General features: G+C 39.0%; 1 protein-coding gene across 1 annotated transcript; it reads right to left on the bottom strand.

Moving 5' to 3' along the window:
* Positions 1–2,201: 2,201 nt before the first annotated feature.
* Positions 2,202–18,162, bottom strand: RAB23 (RAB23, member RAS oncogene family). The gene is made up of 7 exons (XM_082300309.1): positions 18,041–18,162; positions 15,647–15,848; positions 14,746–14,831; positions 9,392–9,548; positions 7,862–7,944; positions 6,540–6,632; positions 2,202–5,686 (listed from the first exon to the last, which is right to left on the bottom strand). The coding sequence occupies exons 2-7, from the start codon at positions 15,799–15,801 to the stop codon at positions 5,547–5,549; spliced, it is 714 nt and encodes a 237-aa protein (XP_082156435.1). The 5' UTR covers positions 15,802–15,848; positions 18,041–18,162; the 3' UTR covers positions 2,202–5,546.
* Positions 18,163–18,717: the final 555 nt, after the last annotated feature.

Below are 18,717 nucleotides of genomic sequence, written 5' to 3'. Positions count from 1 at the left end.
GTCACTGTCACTGCATTTACTTTGCAGAAACAGCATTTCAGGTGGGTGCTTCGAAAGCAGTCCAAGTGTCAGCTTTGAGATTGTGAGAAGTTTCTAAGAGTTGGTGATATTAATTCTATAATTCCACTTTAAAAAAAACTTCCAGCTGTTCAACAGTATTAAAGCCCTTTACAGTAATACATGGCCTGGGTTGTTTTCAGAACTGATGCTGTGCAGCACTTAAATTGAACACAGCTTATTGTTGCTTAGAATATTCCTTCAATATTTGGCATTTTAAGGCCATTATAAAGTTACTCAGGCAAAAAGTTTATGGTTTTTTGTTTTCTTTCTTAAATCTTCTTCATTGTACTGATATCTAAAGGAAATTTTATTTTTTATAGCACTTGTAGTATCACAGAATTGCAGAATAGGTGGGTTAGAGGAGACCTATGAAGGTCATCTAGGCCAATGCCTCTGTAATGAGCCAAAAACATTGCCAATTAATCCTTATCAGGGTATTAAGCAAGCACATTGATTTTCTGTGTTCAAAACTGCATGCAAGAGGAAGCAGGAGATTGTTACTTCCAATAGTCTTCAGATATCCGGGTAAAGAGGCAGACACAGATGCCGACTTGTGTTTTACTAAAAAAAGAAAAAATACCAAAGCACTGCAAACCCCCCAACCAACAATCACGTGACTATTTACCTGTTTCTTTTCAGAACATGCACCAGGCATCTTTGATATATTAATAATACTTTAATGCCACTTCCAAAGTCTACAAGCTCTGACTTAAACCTTGTCACTGTATTAGCCAGACCAATCATGAAAAGCAAAATGACCAGAAAGAGCAGAAAAGAATCCCTATTTTGTATTTCAACCACATGGTAAAGAAAACAGCGGCAAGAGCTCAGAAACACAACTTATATTAGACTGGGGGACCCACACTTGTTCCTTTGAGGATCTCTCATGTGCTGCCTTGGATCCCAGCTGTTGGCAACACACACACAAGAATCAAGCACATGTTTCTCAATCAGATTGAGGTTGCACAGCTTGTAGTTATAGCCATTTTTGAGATTTAATATACTGACAATTTAATATAACCACAAAAGTAGCGACTCATATCAGACTCAACAGTAAGCAAACAAACATGTTTTAAGTTGCATGATGCAACTAGTGTCACTTACAAGAGAACAGCAGAATTAAGTTGTAGGGATTTTACAGAACAGTGTACACCAGAGACTCAATTTTAAGCACTTATTTTTCTGCTTGAGGATTTATAGTATGTTGACTTTTTTTTCTACAAATCTGTTACATTTACTTTAGATCATGATGTTGATAAAACCAGTTATGTACATTTCCTCTTTTAGCCATTAGTAACAATGCATCTTAATCCTCGTAATGAGAGTGGTGTTTCTCCTGGTCAAGAGTAATTTTAATTTTTTTCTATCAACTTTAGTGAGTTTGGCAGAACTGACAAACTATTTATCAGAATTACCCTCCTACTAGAAACCTGAGAATGAGCCTCGTTCAGTACTAGGACTCACCTGGCTTGAGATGATTCATATAGAACACTTCAATATGGAACATTAGCAAGTTTCTCCTACTCCATTACAGCACCTTTCATCTTTAATCATTGCTGTGTTTTTCATTCTATAATTTTGATTACCTGCTTAGATGCCACATTTAACAGAGAATTATTTTCTTCTCTCAATACTACTTGTTTATTAGAAAGATCTTTTGCTTCCTACAAAAAGATGGCAAGGTTGTTTTGATGAATTCAAGCCTGGTGGACCAGCCTTGCTCTCTAATTTTGGTACAATTAGTGTTCAGGTACTGCAACATCAACCAAAGGTCCATGACTACACTTAGAAAGCAGCAGGGGCTCAGGAACTGTCACTGGAATGGGGGCAGCATGGGTGTTGGCTTGCTGCACCATGGGCTCCCACAGAGGAGAAGGGCAGGTCACTCACCGTGGTAACACTGTGTTAACACAGGCGGCTCTCAGCCTGAAGGGTGCATGAACAGGTTCAAATGCAGGCTTGCTGAGTCTTGTGCATGCACCGTGCATAACCCCCCCAGTGCTGCGTGTTCAGCTGCTCAATGCTCTTTAGATTAGCCCACCTCTACAGAAGTGACGCGAAGGAAAACTTCGTGTCAGATGTGTTGCAGCCCAATAATGAAAAAAATATTTTACTGAAGCATAAAAAAATTAAACAGGAAATCAGACTGAGTGTGGTAATTCAGGCATTTTGACTACAAAAGTGTTGCCTTAAGAAACACTGAAAATAAAAAGCTTCAAAATTGTCTTAAGTGGAATATTTAATTTTTTTTTTAATTAACTACACACACACAAGCACAAAAATTAGTGTGATCAGTCATACAACTTTGAGATTTGCTATTTCCAGTTGGAAATACATCCCTAGCATTACTGTTTTGCATCTAACGATGCCCCACGTACTGGGAGAACACCCATTCACTGAATGGATACAACACAGAAGTGACAAAGCTGTAGTGTCGTACTCTTTAGTGAATCCCTATTTCACTATGGCATTAACAATTATTGAAGTTTCCTGCTAGTGGTAGCTTTATCAGCCAAGGGCAAAGAATTGTGACAACATTCAGGTAATACAGCCAATGAGCTATTCAAAAGATATAAAAAGAATATACAGGAGGGCAATGAATTTTTTGTCTTGTGGCATGACCATCTCTTGCTCTTAATCCAGGGTACCACGGGCATAACAGAGCTACAGCCTCAGCCACCATGCAGTCACAGGGATGCAAAGAGAAGAGCATTTTTATTAACAGCTCTGCACCTGTAGGTTTTGCTAACTAAAACACAGGATGTTTTAATGACAACACTGAGTGGAGAATGAAGGAATGTTTGTAATAAAAATTTTTCTTGAGGGACAGCACAAGTGCTAAAACATTTAGGCATGTCTCTTCTTCCAAAAGGCAAAAGTTAGTGCCACTGAAGAGTGATGTGAATACCTAAGGGCTCCTGCAATATGCAAGTCATCTGGTTTACATCAACACAATAACCCCAGTAGAATAAAGAATCAAAATTTTCAAGCAGCGTACATGCAGGGCACTTCCCAGAAAAATGCTAATTTGGGCAGTTTCCATCTCAGTCATACTGGAGAACAAGCACTGCAAGGTCACAGCAAAGAAATAGCCACTTTAGATTTTAGATGGCAGTAAAATGAAAACTCACTGTTACTGAATGCTGCAAATAACTATTCCTACATTAAAGTATATGCACTGCATTTCAACATATCTTAAATTTATCAAGTCTGTCAAGTCTCCACCTATGAAAATTTCTGCTGAGTCCTTAAAAACAATGGTTTATAGTAACATACCTTAAATACAAATGGCCTATGTTAATTGTACAGTGTGTTACAGTATAACACATAATAGTACAAATTGTCATTATATGTAATAAAGACCTACTTTTCAGTATGCTGTATGAAGTCAAACAAGGCAAAAAAAGATGTTTCAGACACTTTGTAGTGTTGTTTCTTTTTCAAGAAAAATGAATAAAAACCCATGAAACTTGCAGACAAACAATGAAATGTAAAAGTTTCTATATTAAAAACAGCTGTCAAAATTCTTCACACATACATTCTACCCTAACTTGTGAGGTGGCCCCATGATGTTCAGTCATCCCAAGTACCTTACTTCTTAAACTGCTAAGACAGATAGGACTTGACTCCGTTTATACATACAGTGATTAAATACACTTGTTAAAAAATAAAGGCCTTTACCCAAGAGAAAATACAGGAAACATTACGGTGAAGAACACAGGGTTTTGCTGCAATAGTAAAAGGGATGGAGTGCCATGAAGGCCACCTTCTTGCCAGCAACAGGAGATCTCTAACAGCTCGTCAAACAATGGTACTCGGTAGAAAGTCTAATACAGTAAACATAAAATACAGAGTTCAGAGATCTTTAGTGTTTGTGCATAACTTGCCACCCACTTCTCTCCCTGCAGACAGTGGGAATAAGAATACATTTCAGTTTTCATACTCATTGACTTAGAAACAAAGTCAGTCAAGCTTCCTACACGAATTCACATAGTGAAAAGTCTTTCTTTCAAAAATATACAGGATCACTCAACCAATTTTCACTCTCATACACCATTTAAAAAACTATTAAAACTCTGAATATTTTTCTTAAGCAGCATATTTTGCATTTGTCACTGGCAGACTTGTAGAAATCTTAGAAAGTTAAAATTATATCATACCATACAAAAACATGTAAACAAAATGGATAGTTTTTAAAAGGCATGCATGCTCTTGAAGAGGATTAGAAAGTGTTTATTTTTGCTAAATAGAAGGTATCTTGCTTAGCATTTTTAAAAGCACCTTAGTGATTTAGGAGCCTTAGCCCAAATAAATTTGAAGTTAGATTTGGGCTCCTAAACATCTAAACCAATTCTGTAAAATTACTTAAGTACTTGGAAAATTTTTTGCCATGTCTCTGGTCTTGCAGAATTAGATATCCTTAAGCAGCTGCTAACTTTGAATCTGAGACAACATTCAAGAACGTCTCCCTAATATATCAGCTGCAATTTTTTGGACCCTTGTAACTTAGTTTATGGCATCTATGAAAATTTTCAAATAAGATAAATACTTTGTAACACCACTTTGAAAGTTCCTTTTTCATAGACAACACAGGATACAACAATCAAATTTGAACAGGAATATGATTATATGTTCCTTCTGAACAGCTATTAGTGTTATTTGTCCAACCTGTTAAGACTGCGAAAAACAAACTTACAAAACATCTGTAGCATAGCATTAGGTAAAAAGGAACATTTTTGGCACCATACATCTTTAAATCTAAGCTTTTAGGCCCAAAGTATAGCAAGTGAAACATACACAGTGGCAGCTTGGAAAGCCTCATCTGAAATGCAACATTTTTAAAGGACAATTGGAAGATACTATTTGATGATCATTAGCTGATCTCCAAGTAACATACACATTGGAACCAAGCCTAGATATTCATCCCAAATGTTTACACATATACCTTAGCACACATATATATAATGCAACCATCTTACACCCACAGGACTGCCAGAATCCATATTAATATGGTCAGGCATAAAATGAAGTAGTGTCTTTTTGCTCTTCATTTTTCTTGGTAGTGTCCTGACTAACCAATTCTATTATTTTCTTTGAAATTTAGTTACAAGGTTGCTACATTACCTTGGGCCATAGAGTTACAGTCCGTACCTATATGTGTAAGTATTATCCTTACATTAAACGTGCTTTGCAATTCAGCAATACCTAGTCCATAGCTCTGTAAGTAATTCCTTGGAAAAGGAAAAGCTCGCCTAATTTGTACAAGGTGCACGAGGCAGCCACGGTTCTGTGTGTCGCCACCAGGTGTCTCCGGCCACACAAAAAACCCACGGCATCAGCAAGTTCATCTAAATCCACCCTCTGTCAAGGAGGCACAAGATTTGCTAAAGCACCGGTAAAAATACCTCTACAGCTGGCTTTATTCTGTATTCAATTGCACAACTTCATCCAATTCTCTGAGTTGCTTAATTTCCTCCAAAAGTGCTCTAAGGTATACTGCAGTTGCTAAAAGGACTTCTGTTTTTCTTGGTCCTCTGTTTGTTGGGTTTAAGGTTGATGACATCTCCACCGTTAAGAGTGCTAGAATTTTGGTTGGAGTGACTTCCACCAGCTGTATTAAAAACACCTACAGAATTTAGACAAGAGAAGTATTTGTATTTGATTACTGCTTGCAGCATAATACATTAACACTTTGGATGCAACACTTCCTAAGGCACAGTAGAGCACCTCAAATGCATACACTAGTTTTTAGCAGCTTTATCTATTTTTGGGTCAATTTTGCACCTAAATTGGAAACAGAGGCAGTTGCAATTACTAGCCAGGCAGTATTTAAAGCTGCTGTGCATCTCTGTAATTGAAGGGCAGCATATGCACTCATCTGTGTATGTGTATGTTAGTAACTGCACAAAGTTGTGGTTAGTTGAGTAACATAACCGAAGAAAAACATGATGATTTTAAATTCAGAAACTTTGCTGATATAATGGTAAGTAAAAGGCCTGAGTAAAAAGGGAGTGCTTTAAGGAAAATAAATTAACTGACTCAGAAATGCTTTAAAGAAGGACTAGAGAAGTTCAGTGTTTCTTTACAGAAGGAAACTTACAAACACCTTCTGATTACACACCAGAGTCTTTCCCCATGAGTCTTTTAAGTTCACATTGAGATGAGCAATGCTAATGCTAATTACATTAAAAAAAACCCAACAAGCATCCCTCTCAAATCCTTGCACAATCTTGTTCAAATTAATTTAGTAAAAGGCCACTTGCCAAACATCAGCTAGAAACTTTTGTAGGTTTGACCATCCTGTAACTTTAAAGAGTCACAAAGTTATTTTACAGAAGGAGATGATATCCTATGATAGGAAGGTAATAATTAGACCCTGATTCACCTTGTATTAATTCCATAAGAAAACAGATGAGACCATAAGCTTTGATGGTACAAAATACTATTTCTGGGGATTTTTTTTGTTATAGTATACATACCAATCTTGTTACTGCTTGTATGTACTAGTTCTGAGTCTTCAGCTGTTTGCTGCTTGAGCTTTTGAAGATATTTATCAGCCAAATACTTAAAAACTGGAGAGTTAAGAAGAAAAAAGGTACATCACAGAATGCTTAAAAATCATCATCATCATTATCATCGTGCCATTGTATCAAAATTCTGCATGGTGACAGAAGTGCATTTCACACCCCAGGTTTAGCATGACCTAGTGAGTGATTCTGGGCAGGCCTGTGTACCTGGGCAGAATCCAGGTCACTCCAGCGTCTGCCCAGCTCTTACAGTTTGCAGTACTGAAGTCTTGCACAGAAACATCCCAACAGTCTTATAAAAAACTGGCACACACACATTGCCAAGTGTTTCAATTAATGCAACTTGGAACTCTTTGCAGCTATGTAGAATTTAATATATTTCTCTTTTTTTGCAAGAAGCCTTAGAATAATAGTAGTCATGTAAAGCAAGTCTATTAATAACACTTGGTGACTTTTTTCTAATTAACTAATGCTATTCTCATTTCTATTGGCACATAAAAAGTTGACATAGGAATCTGAAAAAGTATACAACTAAAGCAGAATTTTCAGAACCTAGATGTGTTATGATTATTTACATTTGTAATTCAACTCATTTAAAGATAATTCAGAAGAGTTTTACATTTTCTCTTGCAGATTTTTCCCATGGTGAATGATGTTAATAGAGAAGAAACAATGAGTTTCTTGGCTATTAATCTTGGCTAATTAAACAAGAGTATATCGTTAGGGAGTATATATTATTCAAATCCAGCCCACAAAAGACAGAGACTCAAAATTTTAACACTACTCTTATGAAATTAAGTATGTACATTAAAAAGTGGGACTTAGGAACTAATTAAATATCACCAGTAGACAAAACACTACAAGAGATGCAATCTTTTAATGTACTGTGTCTAAATATGACTAAAATATAAAATAATTGCTTCTATCAATTATTTATTAACTATTAACAATTACAAAATAATCTGTTCAACAACTTGTATGTTGCAATAATTGAACTTCTATATACATTTTTTTAAGAGCTCATGCTTACTGACAGTCGTAAGGACGAAGGAACCTTAACACATTGGCACTTGTAAGCACTGCAGCTGTGTGCGTTTGTGGAAGGAAAAGATGTGCACAAAGAAATGGGCCTAACCCACTGATACGAGGTAATTTTAGGTATGTTTAAGGGATCGCCAGCAGCGTGCAGCAATGTCAAGTACCAGCTGGCGCCGGCCCGGGGGGTGCTCGGTAGCAGCTGCAGCAGGACACGCCCCCACCGCAGCACCTCCTACCTTCGCTCACGTTCAGGTCTTCCTTCACAGACGCTCGGTAGAACCTCACTTTCAGCTTTTTGGCCAGTGCTTCCGCCTCCTCACTGCACAACACAAGACGACTTTGTAAGTCCATATCTGGTTCATTTGTCAGCATTTATTCTTATAAACAAAATGCTTCGTGGTAAGTTAAATATGGCAAAGTGGGTTGAGAAATTCAAGACAGTCAAAAAATACCTAATCCTTAATTTCTTTACATTGTCTCCACTATAAAAAGAAGGTATTTTACATGCAGTTTCTTTATGACTCAAAGGAATTCTTTTCAGTATTTACTGACTTCATTAAATAAAACTTCCCAAGGGTTGGTGAAACCAAAAGGAAGGAGGCTGTAATTAACAGCACTATCACTGCAAAGTCTAAACAGCAACAAAAAAGTAATCCATAAGTATATCTTAATGAAGCAGTATGCTATGTAATCAGATGAGTGCACAGATGAAATCAAGAATTACTTTTTTTCTGTGAAGTAAAAAAGAAGTTACGTTAAAGTTTAAGAAACTTATGAATACTTCCCTAAGGAAAATCACATCATCAGAAAGATTATGTTACTGAGGCAGACACCATATTCTGAGAACCAAACCTAAGTGACATACCATGAATAAAGGAGGAGTTCAAATGCAATTTTGCTTTTCCTTTGAAAAATCCTCAGAATTCTTTGCAGAAGTAGAAGCTGATTTATGCCATCAATGATAGCAAACAGACAACAAAGAAAGCCAGTGCAGGAAACAACAAAAAAGAAGAAATAATTTAAATCTCTCAGGAAGATGATAGAAATTAAAGAAGTGGAGAATGATCAATTGACCATGCAATATTTTCTACATTATATGCTGTGGTAAATAAAAGTTAGCATTTGTTAAGCTGATTTTATGACAAGAATGAAACTGGTCACGTACAAAAGGGCAGAATGAACTGACAATAAAATCTGTAAAGAAAAATACAGTAAGGAAGATTCAGCATCATGCAGTTTGAGAATATTACCACATACATGTTTCTATAGCATTATAATGTTTTGATAAAAATGAATAATAAAAAACAAAGAAAGCAAAGAATATTAGCAAGCATTCACGGGCCAAACAGACAATGTGCCTTCAGTGGTGTGCAGCACAGTTTAAAAGTAACTGAATTTTAAGAGGAGAGAAAATTTATAGTTTTAGATTTTCTGATTTAAAAAAAACGAACCATAAAAACCTACATGAATCATATTATGCCAAAACCAAACTTTTCATGTCATTCCTCTATTACTTTTGGCTTCAGGATGCAGCATGAAACAAACAGAAAGCTCCTAGCTTTGCAAGCACATCTGCCCAAGTATCTACACTCATGCAGCAACACCCGCTCCCATGTGCTTCTAGGCACGTTTGGATGCAGGGCACAGGTGGGACAACCCAGATACTCAAAGTCTTCACCAGAAACTCTCACAGACTTCTCTTTTTAAAACTTGTGTATACAGGGGGCATGTACTGATCCTTAAAAATAGTACAATAAAATTCCTACTTCTTTATGCAAGAGTCATCAAGAAGATCAATCTTATTCTGCACAAGAACTGTGGGAATGTCTCCAACTTCAGTCACAACTTTTTCCTTCCACGTAGGGATTGCTTTGAAGGACTCTCTGTCAGTTGTAGAAAACACAAGAACACAAGCCTGGGCTCCTAGAAATATACAAATAAATTATAAATACCTGCAATGTAGCCAATAAACAATAGAAAAAAGAAATTTTAACATATTTAAAATACGAGGGATTTTTCAAGTTTTTCCTATAAACATGCAATTTTACCACCAGCTTGCGTCAAACCACTGGTCACAGATTCCCCGAATGAAAATACATTGCCATATTATTTTGATCATTACAGCCATCTTCATGATGACTATGGGTCTGTTACCTTTAAAGCTAATTCCAGGATACTGAATGTATGCAGGGGAAAGGAACAGGAGAAGCTGGAAGAAGGGAAGGGGAGGTTCGTTTATTGCTGTTTTCCAGATAGACTGATGGAAGCCAGAAGGCAATTTTTTTTCTGTATGCAGCATCTGTAAGGCACATTTCACATTATTCTTTGTGGTACAGTAATCTGGATTTTGAAAACCAGAAAACTTCAGGAAGTTTTCACATGAAATTGTGATTATTTCAAGTAAATTGTTAGTAGCTTTTTGGGGAAAATAAGTGTATTTCTAATTAATACCCATTCTATCAGAGCACTATGATAGATTATATAAAACCTTTTGTTATGGTTTTCTAAATAAACAATAATTAAACTCCATGGATACTGAGAAGGTACTTCCACAGCTGAAATATTAATGTGTGGTCTTCTGTTATTCTCCAGAAACTACTTTTCCTTGCACATAAACACATGCAGAAATGCTTCATTATTTATATGTCTTCAATACACTTGTTATTTAGTAACAGAGTGTAAAACAAATAGCTAGTGTTTTTGAGACTCTAGTATAATCTTGTGGTAAACATCTCAAATTAGTATCATATAGCATGAAAAATTTTTTATCAGTATGAATTTTATCTCTGAGTTTCACCAAGTATCCCCAATTCCTGTATTCTGCTTATCTTTGTATTTCTTTGACACAAAGCACACAAGTTCTCTTACTAGGTTTGATTTATTTAGCTTTTTAAAAGCCAAGTTCCCAGTCTATCTTGAGAAATATTTCCTATGCTCTTTAACATTCTTCCACATGCATATTAAGACTCTTCTGCTATGGTTTTATACAGAACAGTAAGAACTGCCCCAAGAACTTCAACTGAAGCTCTACCAGGAAAAAAGAAGCAATGCAGCCTTCCGTCATTTTCCCTATTATTTGTGTTGTAAAACTCTGTTTGTTTTCCGTACTGTCCACACCATACTCTAAAGTATGCAATTATTCTGATGCAATGCCTGTGACATGGGTGTAAAATTCGTTACTCTTTCCAAAGCAGGTCAGTTTGCATGTGCCTGCTGTCTCACAAAGTAGCTTAATGGAGATGAGAGCATTTATTAAAATACTCCCACCATCTGTAAGCACCACTTTGTTCAGTTTAGAGACCAAGAAATCCTTTGTGAAGTTTCCAAAGACGCTTTCACTTCATCTTCCTCCTTCCACCCATTCCTTCTGAATGCTACCACAGGTAACAGTAAGTTTAGAGGGAAAAGCCCTAGCATGTGGTAGGTAAAGAGAAGGCAGCATACTACATCAGACCTTATTCAATTTACATATAGTACAGATAGAATGCAGTGGCCAAGGACAGTAAAAAACACCTCAGCTTGACCATATCTGCTTTGAAAGGGAATTACATGACAGGCTTTAATAAAGAATCAAACTGAAATATTTCTGACCACCTTCAAGATTTTTATAACAAACAACAGTAAAATAAAGTGTCATCAACAATGACAAACTCCACACACTTATGTCATTGTGTATTGCCAAACATCTGCCAAAGTTTTTGATCACTGGATTTTAAGTATCAGACCTAACTAACCCAGTAACTCTGTAAGATGCTTATTTAAGAAGAGAACAAAAGTCGTTGCCTTCTCATGTTCAATGCAAAACAGTATCAAATATGATCTTTCCACAGTATGCTTCAGTATGGTGCAGAAGTTAGCATGGCAACAGAGCTCAACAGAAGATACTGCAGAGCAGAGATTTCAATAGCCAAATTCTTTTCATCTTCAAGAAATCTGCTAAATACTCAGTATTTTTATTGAAAACATAAACAATTTAAGAAATTATAGTGTCCATATAAGAGCTCTAAGGAGGAAAAAAAAAGAGAAACCCTAGAATTTAGCCATGTAAAGACCTATTTTTATGCAGGCACTGACAGTATTCAAGGGTCAGGAACATTACTTTCTCAGTCACCCACTGCTAATGGAGACATAAACCACCTCTCTCATACAATGGATTATGTACAACACACCAGCAGTAAAGACTCAGGATAGTGTCAAACAGGAGCATTAACAGCTCAGGATGTTCTCAATGAATATTTTAAATTAAAGTTCTTTTGTATAAAGCTATTCCATAAAGCTATTTTAAAGTACTGAAGAAAATCACATTGTGTGCAATTACCGGTTTGAAAATCCCACTATATTTTAAAATGTTCCAACTGCCTGCAGAATCACTGACATAATATTTATACCTAGAGCAATTCAGGAAAAAAAAAAAAATTAGAGACTAGTGCTACTTGATTCAAGTAAAGCATGAACTTGTCAGCTGAACTGGTCTCAAAGATCCTCGGCAGACTATCCTATTCCCATAGACTCCATAACCACATTTTTTTCCTTTCATAATGGTACAAAGCCTCTGTAATAGAAAAAGTGTAAGGAAATTCCTTGCTATGAGGGGACTCTCACAGGGCTTTATACCTGACCCTACTCATTTCACTCAGTTCTTTGCCTCAGCTTTTCCAGGCTGTGACAGAAAACACATACTCCCTATAAAACTGATGGTGACTTGTTTAATCTCACACTGAGATCAAAATCCAGTATCATCATCCAGAAATTCTTGTTTACTGCTGATATTCTAACTTCTGTGGATCCTGGCTGTCTTTAACAGGCTCAGCAGGATTTAATGCCTCCTTAACAGTATCTAAAAGAACTGGACCTGGCCAAGTATTGCAGGCCTTCCATTATCATAGTTGCTACAGACAAAAGGGATTAATAAGTGCAAACTAAAGCAATCCTAGGAAGGCTTGATTATGAAGAATGAACTATTGTGCAACAAAACGAGGATCCTGAGGATATGACCAATCAGCAACTGAGTAGCACACTAATGAGCAAGATGCCTGTGTTCCATCAAAAACCTAAAAAGGATCTTCAAGATACTAGTGGCAGCAGAAGGAAGAAGATGCATGCATGAAGAAGTGATCAAATACTGCCTTGAGAAACATTTGACTTCAATCACATAGAAACTGGTGAGAAGATGCATGATACAATATGAAAAAGAAATTATTAAGTACATACAGTGCTTCTTTCAATTCTGATTTTAGGCTGCTGGGCTCCTTGCACTGTGTGATCATGGGCATGCAACTACACTGGCTGCACACATTTGCCTGCACATAGAAAACTACACGACAAATCCACTGTCAGCTCCAATTCTGTTTCTCTGCAAGGCTGAATGAATTTGGTCCCTGGACAAGAAACACTCAGAGAGAAGCTCTGAAGCATTCATGTCTGAGCATGGATGAGCTGACCACTGAAGAACTGACAATACACAATATCCCAGGGGCATACATAAGCCCTGGTGCAATGAGAGCGGGACAGTGACCTGTGGGAGAAGCAAACCTTAAATTAAAAGCCAGCATCTATCTTACTTTGGAAATACAAGGATTTTATTGCTAATTATTGCTGATAAGGGGAGGGCACCTGTAAGGTAAGCTTGACTTTTTGTTTCTATAATAACAAAAATTATAGATTTTTGATTGCTGAAGCTTGACCAAAATTGCATTCCAGGCTCTTCCAATTTCCCTTGTCCTTCATGAGTCAAAGTCTAGTGTAGAGCAGCCACTGCACCTGACACCTTGAACTATTTATTATATACCCATCGTGCTGCTGCAATGTGTACAGGATGACTGTGCTTGACTTCACAGCTAAGAACTTCTGTACAAAGAACTCAGGCAGAGATCTAACAGCACTATGCTAGGCAGCAGTCATGACCAAGATTTCATGATACTCATGCAAATTTTTGATTTTGTTTTTAAACCACCAGGTTGCTTGTGGTAAGTGAGGCCAGTAGGTGTACTCTGAGTTCTTCTCACCACTCCATATTCTAGCCTCTCACTCCCAGTAACCAGGAGAAAAAGTCTTTGGCTTGAAACAACTGGGGAGAGCAAAGCACACAAGACAACCAAAGGCCAGGACAGTAAAAAGAAAGCTCCAAGAGAATCAAGTACTACCGTCTAAAATCCATACGCTCAACTTGTCAGCTGTAAAGTAAAAGAATTATCTATATCCACATGACAAAAGAAGAAAAAGCAATCAATTGAGGAAATAGCAATTATCAATTATAGGCAACAACAAGAAATATTACAAAAATAACCACCTATTAGCTGACAAATTGATATGAAACATAAAAAAAATTGCAAGACTGTAACACCCTGAAACAGCTTGGCATAATTATTATTCTATCTCTAAATGAAGTAATACCATAGCAGTATATTTTTCCCCTCACCACCAGGTAATTAGTTTGCAAGAACTGAACAGTGGAATCTTTGCCAAGTAATTTACATCTCTCCCATTAAAAAAAACAAAAAGAGATATTTTCAGAACCATAGTTAAATTATAAGCAAAAAAAGGTTAAGTATGCAATTTGTAACTGGTTAAATAGATAAGCTGTCTTTACACAAATAATACAGTTTATTTTATGAAGTAAATACACTTTTCTTACTACTCTTGTTCTAACATATTCAAGGCAGATTATACTAGCAAAAGAACTGCTGTGCTCTGTGAACTGTCTTTCTAGGATGACTGGTGGATTTTTCCCCCCTTGGATTAATTACTATGTGCCTCATCCACAGTTTTTGGAATATTTACAAATATGTGTCTCACAGAAGTAACGAAACATTTTCAGAGGGAAAATATACATTTGCATCTGATTGTTGGAATGTCTACATTCTGTCCAGTTTCTGTGCAGATATTTGTCTCATTTCATTCAATGTTTTCTAAAGGGCCCTACTGCATAAAGCAGACATAATTAAGACAAAGAACTTGCGCAAAGAGAAAAAATATTTAAGAATTGAAAAAGCTGAACTAAACATGCTTTTCACACACATGAAATAACTAAAATTCTTAATGTCAAGATAGGAAAGTATTTTAGAGATGTGCAGAAAAAAACCCCCCAACAACTACCCAACAACAAACATGGTATTTTCACCTCTATAGTAGGCCTTAGTTATTGCATCAAATTCCTCTTGACCTGCAGTGTCCCACAACATTAGCCTGACATCTTCACCATTAACTCTGAAATAAACAAGACAGTTTTGTGATCAATACAGTAACAGGAACAAATCAAAACAATTTACATGGAAATACTTCTGTTTCTACACTATAAGAGTAATCCAAATCAAATTCAACTGGATTTAAACATAATGTAACTTGCTATTAATAATCATTCACCTTCACAACATACTATGGCAATAGTCCCTCAACTACATTATATGCTCTTTACTGACAATCTGTTCCATTTTCCATTTCCTCTTCTTCCTCTACAGTTCCCTCTACAATGAAAAATAAGATGGACATCAAAACAAAACTTAGGTGGCTGAAGAAGGGTGCTTTTGTCTTTTAAATCAGCTTGCAGAATGTATAGAATTTTCTTACTTCTCATTACCATAAGATTTTCCACTTTGTCAAACGTAATTGGGTATTACCTGCTTATACTGCATAAAGACTCTTAATTATTTTTTTCACAGTAATTTTTTTCTATATTGGGTAATAAATTTGTGTAATTGTTTTATCACAAGCAGTTTCACCTCTTCACAAGAAATCACAAAAAAAATTAAAAAATAATCAACAGGTGGTAGAATACAAAGCAAACTTGTCAAAGAGCTTGGTATGGCAGACATTCCAGATTTTATTTATCATTTTAAATTTTGGATGGAGAATAAAGGATATAATTTCAGTCCACAGTGCAAAAGAGAAAACAACTCCCTTTAGTGTGCTTCAGAAACAGCAGGCCTGGTTTTCCAAGCCTCTGTAAATTTCAGGATTGCAGCAGAAAAAAGAAATAGAGAGAGAGATAAAAATCAATAGCATGTCATCTGTTTAATACATACTGGATCTGTCTTTCCAGGAAATCTACACCAATAGTTTTCTTGTAGTCTTTTGTAAAAATCCCCTTGCAATATCGCTGAATCATACTGGACTTCCCAACAGCTCCATTTCCTACTACTACCACCTTGATGGCCACCTCCATATCTTCTTCCAACATCTTTGCGTCTCAGGTGACTCTCTGGTTTATTCAGGAAACTACTGATTCTGTCAACAAAGTAAATAGCTATTATGTTCATAAAATTACTGTGAATAGAAAGAAAGAGGCAAGATGATCACACAGATTAGGGTGCATATAGATAGTACAATTTATTTCTGTTTCTGTCACAGATTGCTTAAAGTGACCTCAGGTAAATTATTTAACTAGCTTTGGCTTGACACTTATTAATTGAAAAGTAATAAAAATTGGAAGTAGAGAATAATTTATTTGGCATATTGCAAAGATATTTCACTTATGTTTTGGTGGCGGTTATTTTTTTTTTTAAAGAGGAAGAAATGGAGCCAATGAACTACAAAATCATAGAATCATTAATGCTGGAAAAGACCTCAAAGATCAGCAAGTCTGCCAAGTGTTAAACCATGTCCCTAAGTGCCACATGTACACATCTTTTAAATACCTCCAGGGATGGTGATGCGACCACTGTCCCGGGCAGCCTGTTCCAATGCTTGATTACCCTTTCAATAAAGAATTTTTTCTAATATCCAAACTAAAACTTCCCTGGCACAACTTGAGGTCATTTTCTCTTGTTCTATCACTTGTTACATGGGAGACGAGACCAACCCCCACCCTGCTATAACCTCCTTTCAGGCAGTTGTAGAGAGCAATAAGGTTTCCCTGAGCCTCCTCTTCTCCAGGCTAAATGACCCCAGCTCCCTCAGCCATTTCTCATAGGACTTGTGTCTACACCCTTCACTTCATTACCCTTCACTGCCCTTCTCTGGATACCCTCCAGCCCCTCAGTGTCTTTCTTGCTGAGAGAGGCCCAGAACTGGACACAGCACTCGAGGTGTGGCCTCACCAGTGCTGAGTACAGGGTGACAATCACGGCCCTGGTCCTGCTGGCCACACTACTGCAGATACAGGCCAGGATGCCACTGGCCTTCCTGGCCACCTGAGCACACACTGGCTCATGTTCAGCTGCTGTTGACCAGCACCCCCAGGTCCTTTCCCATCCAACAGCTTTCCAGCCACTCTGCCCCCAGCCCGTAGTTCTGCATGGGGTTGTTGTGACCCAAGTGCGGCACTTGGCCTTGTTGAACCTCACAAAATTGGCCTTGGACCATCAATCCAACCTGTGCAGATGCCTCTGCAGAGCCTTCCTACCCTCCAGCAGACCAACGCTCCCACCCAACTTGGTGTCACCTGCAAACTGACTGAGGATGCACTCAATCCCTTTGTCGAGATCATTCGTAAAAATATTAAACAGGACTGGCACAAACACAAAGCCCTGGGGAACACCACTAGCAACCAGCTGCCAGATGGATTTAAGTCTATTCACCACCACTCTCTGGATCTCCAACCCTCAAACGTGTACCTCCCCCAAACGTTTCTCTAGGGAGCCTGGTTTTATCCCTTTTCCCCTTCACATCTAAACTCCTTTAGTGAGTCCTAATAACTCTTGCAAAAGGAGTTTCCCCCTTCAAAACAGATGTACCCCATCTATTGCCAGCAGGCGTGGTTGTTGTGTAGACTGACCCACCACCAAAAAACCAAAACTCTGCCTGTAACACCAGCCTCTTCTTCTTTCTTCCTATTTCATTCCCTGTGACTGGAAAGCCAGAAGAGAACACTGCTTGTGTTCCTCCTCCCTTAACCAGCTGTCCCAAGGCTGTGATATCTCCCTTGACTGCCCTCCGACTTGCTGCAACTTTATCACTGCTCACCTGATAAAAGCTAAGTCTCCCCCAGGTTTTGCTGTGCTGGGATATAATCATAGTAACATTTTGCAGGTGCAGAGTGGCAAATTTCCTCCCAAGAATCAGACCACCCTCCTTTCGAAGGAGGGGAAAATATTCCCCTTCTAAAGGCTCTGCCTATCACCACGCTCACACCCGTGCTGGCAGAGCGGGGCTACTCGATGCCGTCGCTCAGCTCGCCCGGATAGATGATGTTTCTTGACCGCATTAACCACTATCCTACGCCCCGCTACTCGGAGCTCGGCAAGCCCCGTTAGCACTGGGAAGCCAGATGGCCATTTTGGGCGAGAAGAGCGGCAGCCGCCCGGGGGTCTGCGCGCAGGAATCCATCCCACCGACACCTCCCGGCCCTGCCCGAGGAGCCACGCCAAGGGCGGAGGCTCGGCCGCCCGGCCCCACCCACGGCCCCGGCCGTGCTCCCGCTGGCCCGGGGCGCCCCGGCCCCGATCCCCGCCCGGCCGCCCGCGGCCCCTCTCACCAACCCCTCACGGAGCGGGCGGGCGGCGCTCCCTCTGAGAGCACGGCGGTGGAGGGACGCAGGGAAGGCGAGAGGAAACCGCTCGCTGGGGCCGACCCAACCCGGACGCACATCCCGGCTCGGCCGCCCGGAAGCGCCGTCAGGACCGGGGGCGCCGCTTGGGGAGGCGCCTGCCCGCTGCCCCCGCCCCCGCGGCGGACCCCGCTGTGAGGGGGCTGCCCGGCAGCCGCTCCCGGGGGCTGGACTCGGGTTGTTGGTGGCCCGAGTCGGGCTTGAGGCGAGGGAGAAGTTGCTTTTCAGGGGTTTTCGTCTGAGTTCCCGAGGGAGGATCCGGACAAGGCTGATCTTTCTTGGCCCACGGGTGCCTTCAGCCCTGGTCCACTCCCTCTATGTCGACATTCCTCGCCTCATCCTCCATGGAAAACAAAACCGTGTGGTGAGCCACGGGCTTTCCTTAGAGTATCACGGAAGGCAGCTGCCTTCGTGTGGGTAGCACCTTTTTTTTTGACGAAGATGTGCCCATCACCGTGGTACGTGGTCTGCCAGCAACCCAGACTGTATATTAAACTGGATACGTTTTGGCATAACTGTAGACTCGGTAGTTTTAAAATCTGAAGATTGAACCTTTATTAGCCCCCCCCCCCCCCCCTTTTTTTGGGGGGGAGGGGGTGGGGTTTTTTT

This window comes from Coloeus monedula (genome assembly GCF_965178545.1).
Source record: "Coloeus monedula genome assembly, chromosome: 2".
NCBI classification, from domain to species: Eukaryota; Metazoa; Chordata; class Aves; order Passeriformes; family Corvidae; genus Coloeus; species Coloeus monedula.
The sequence above is the reverse complement of the archived record's forward strand: the minus strand, read 5'-3'. Positions and strand labels throughout refer to the sequence as shown.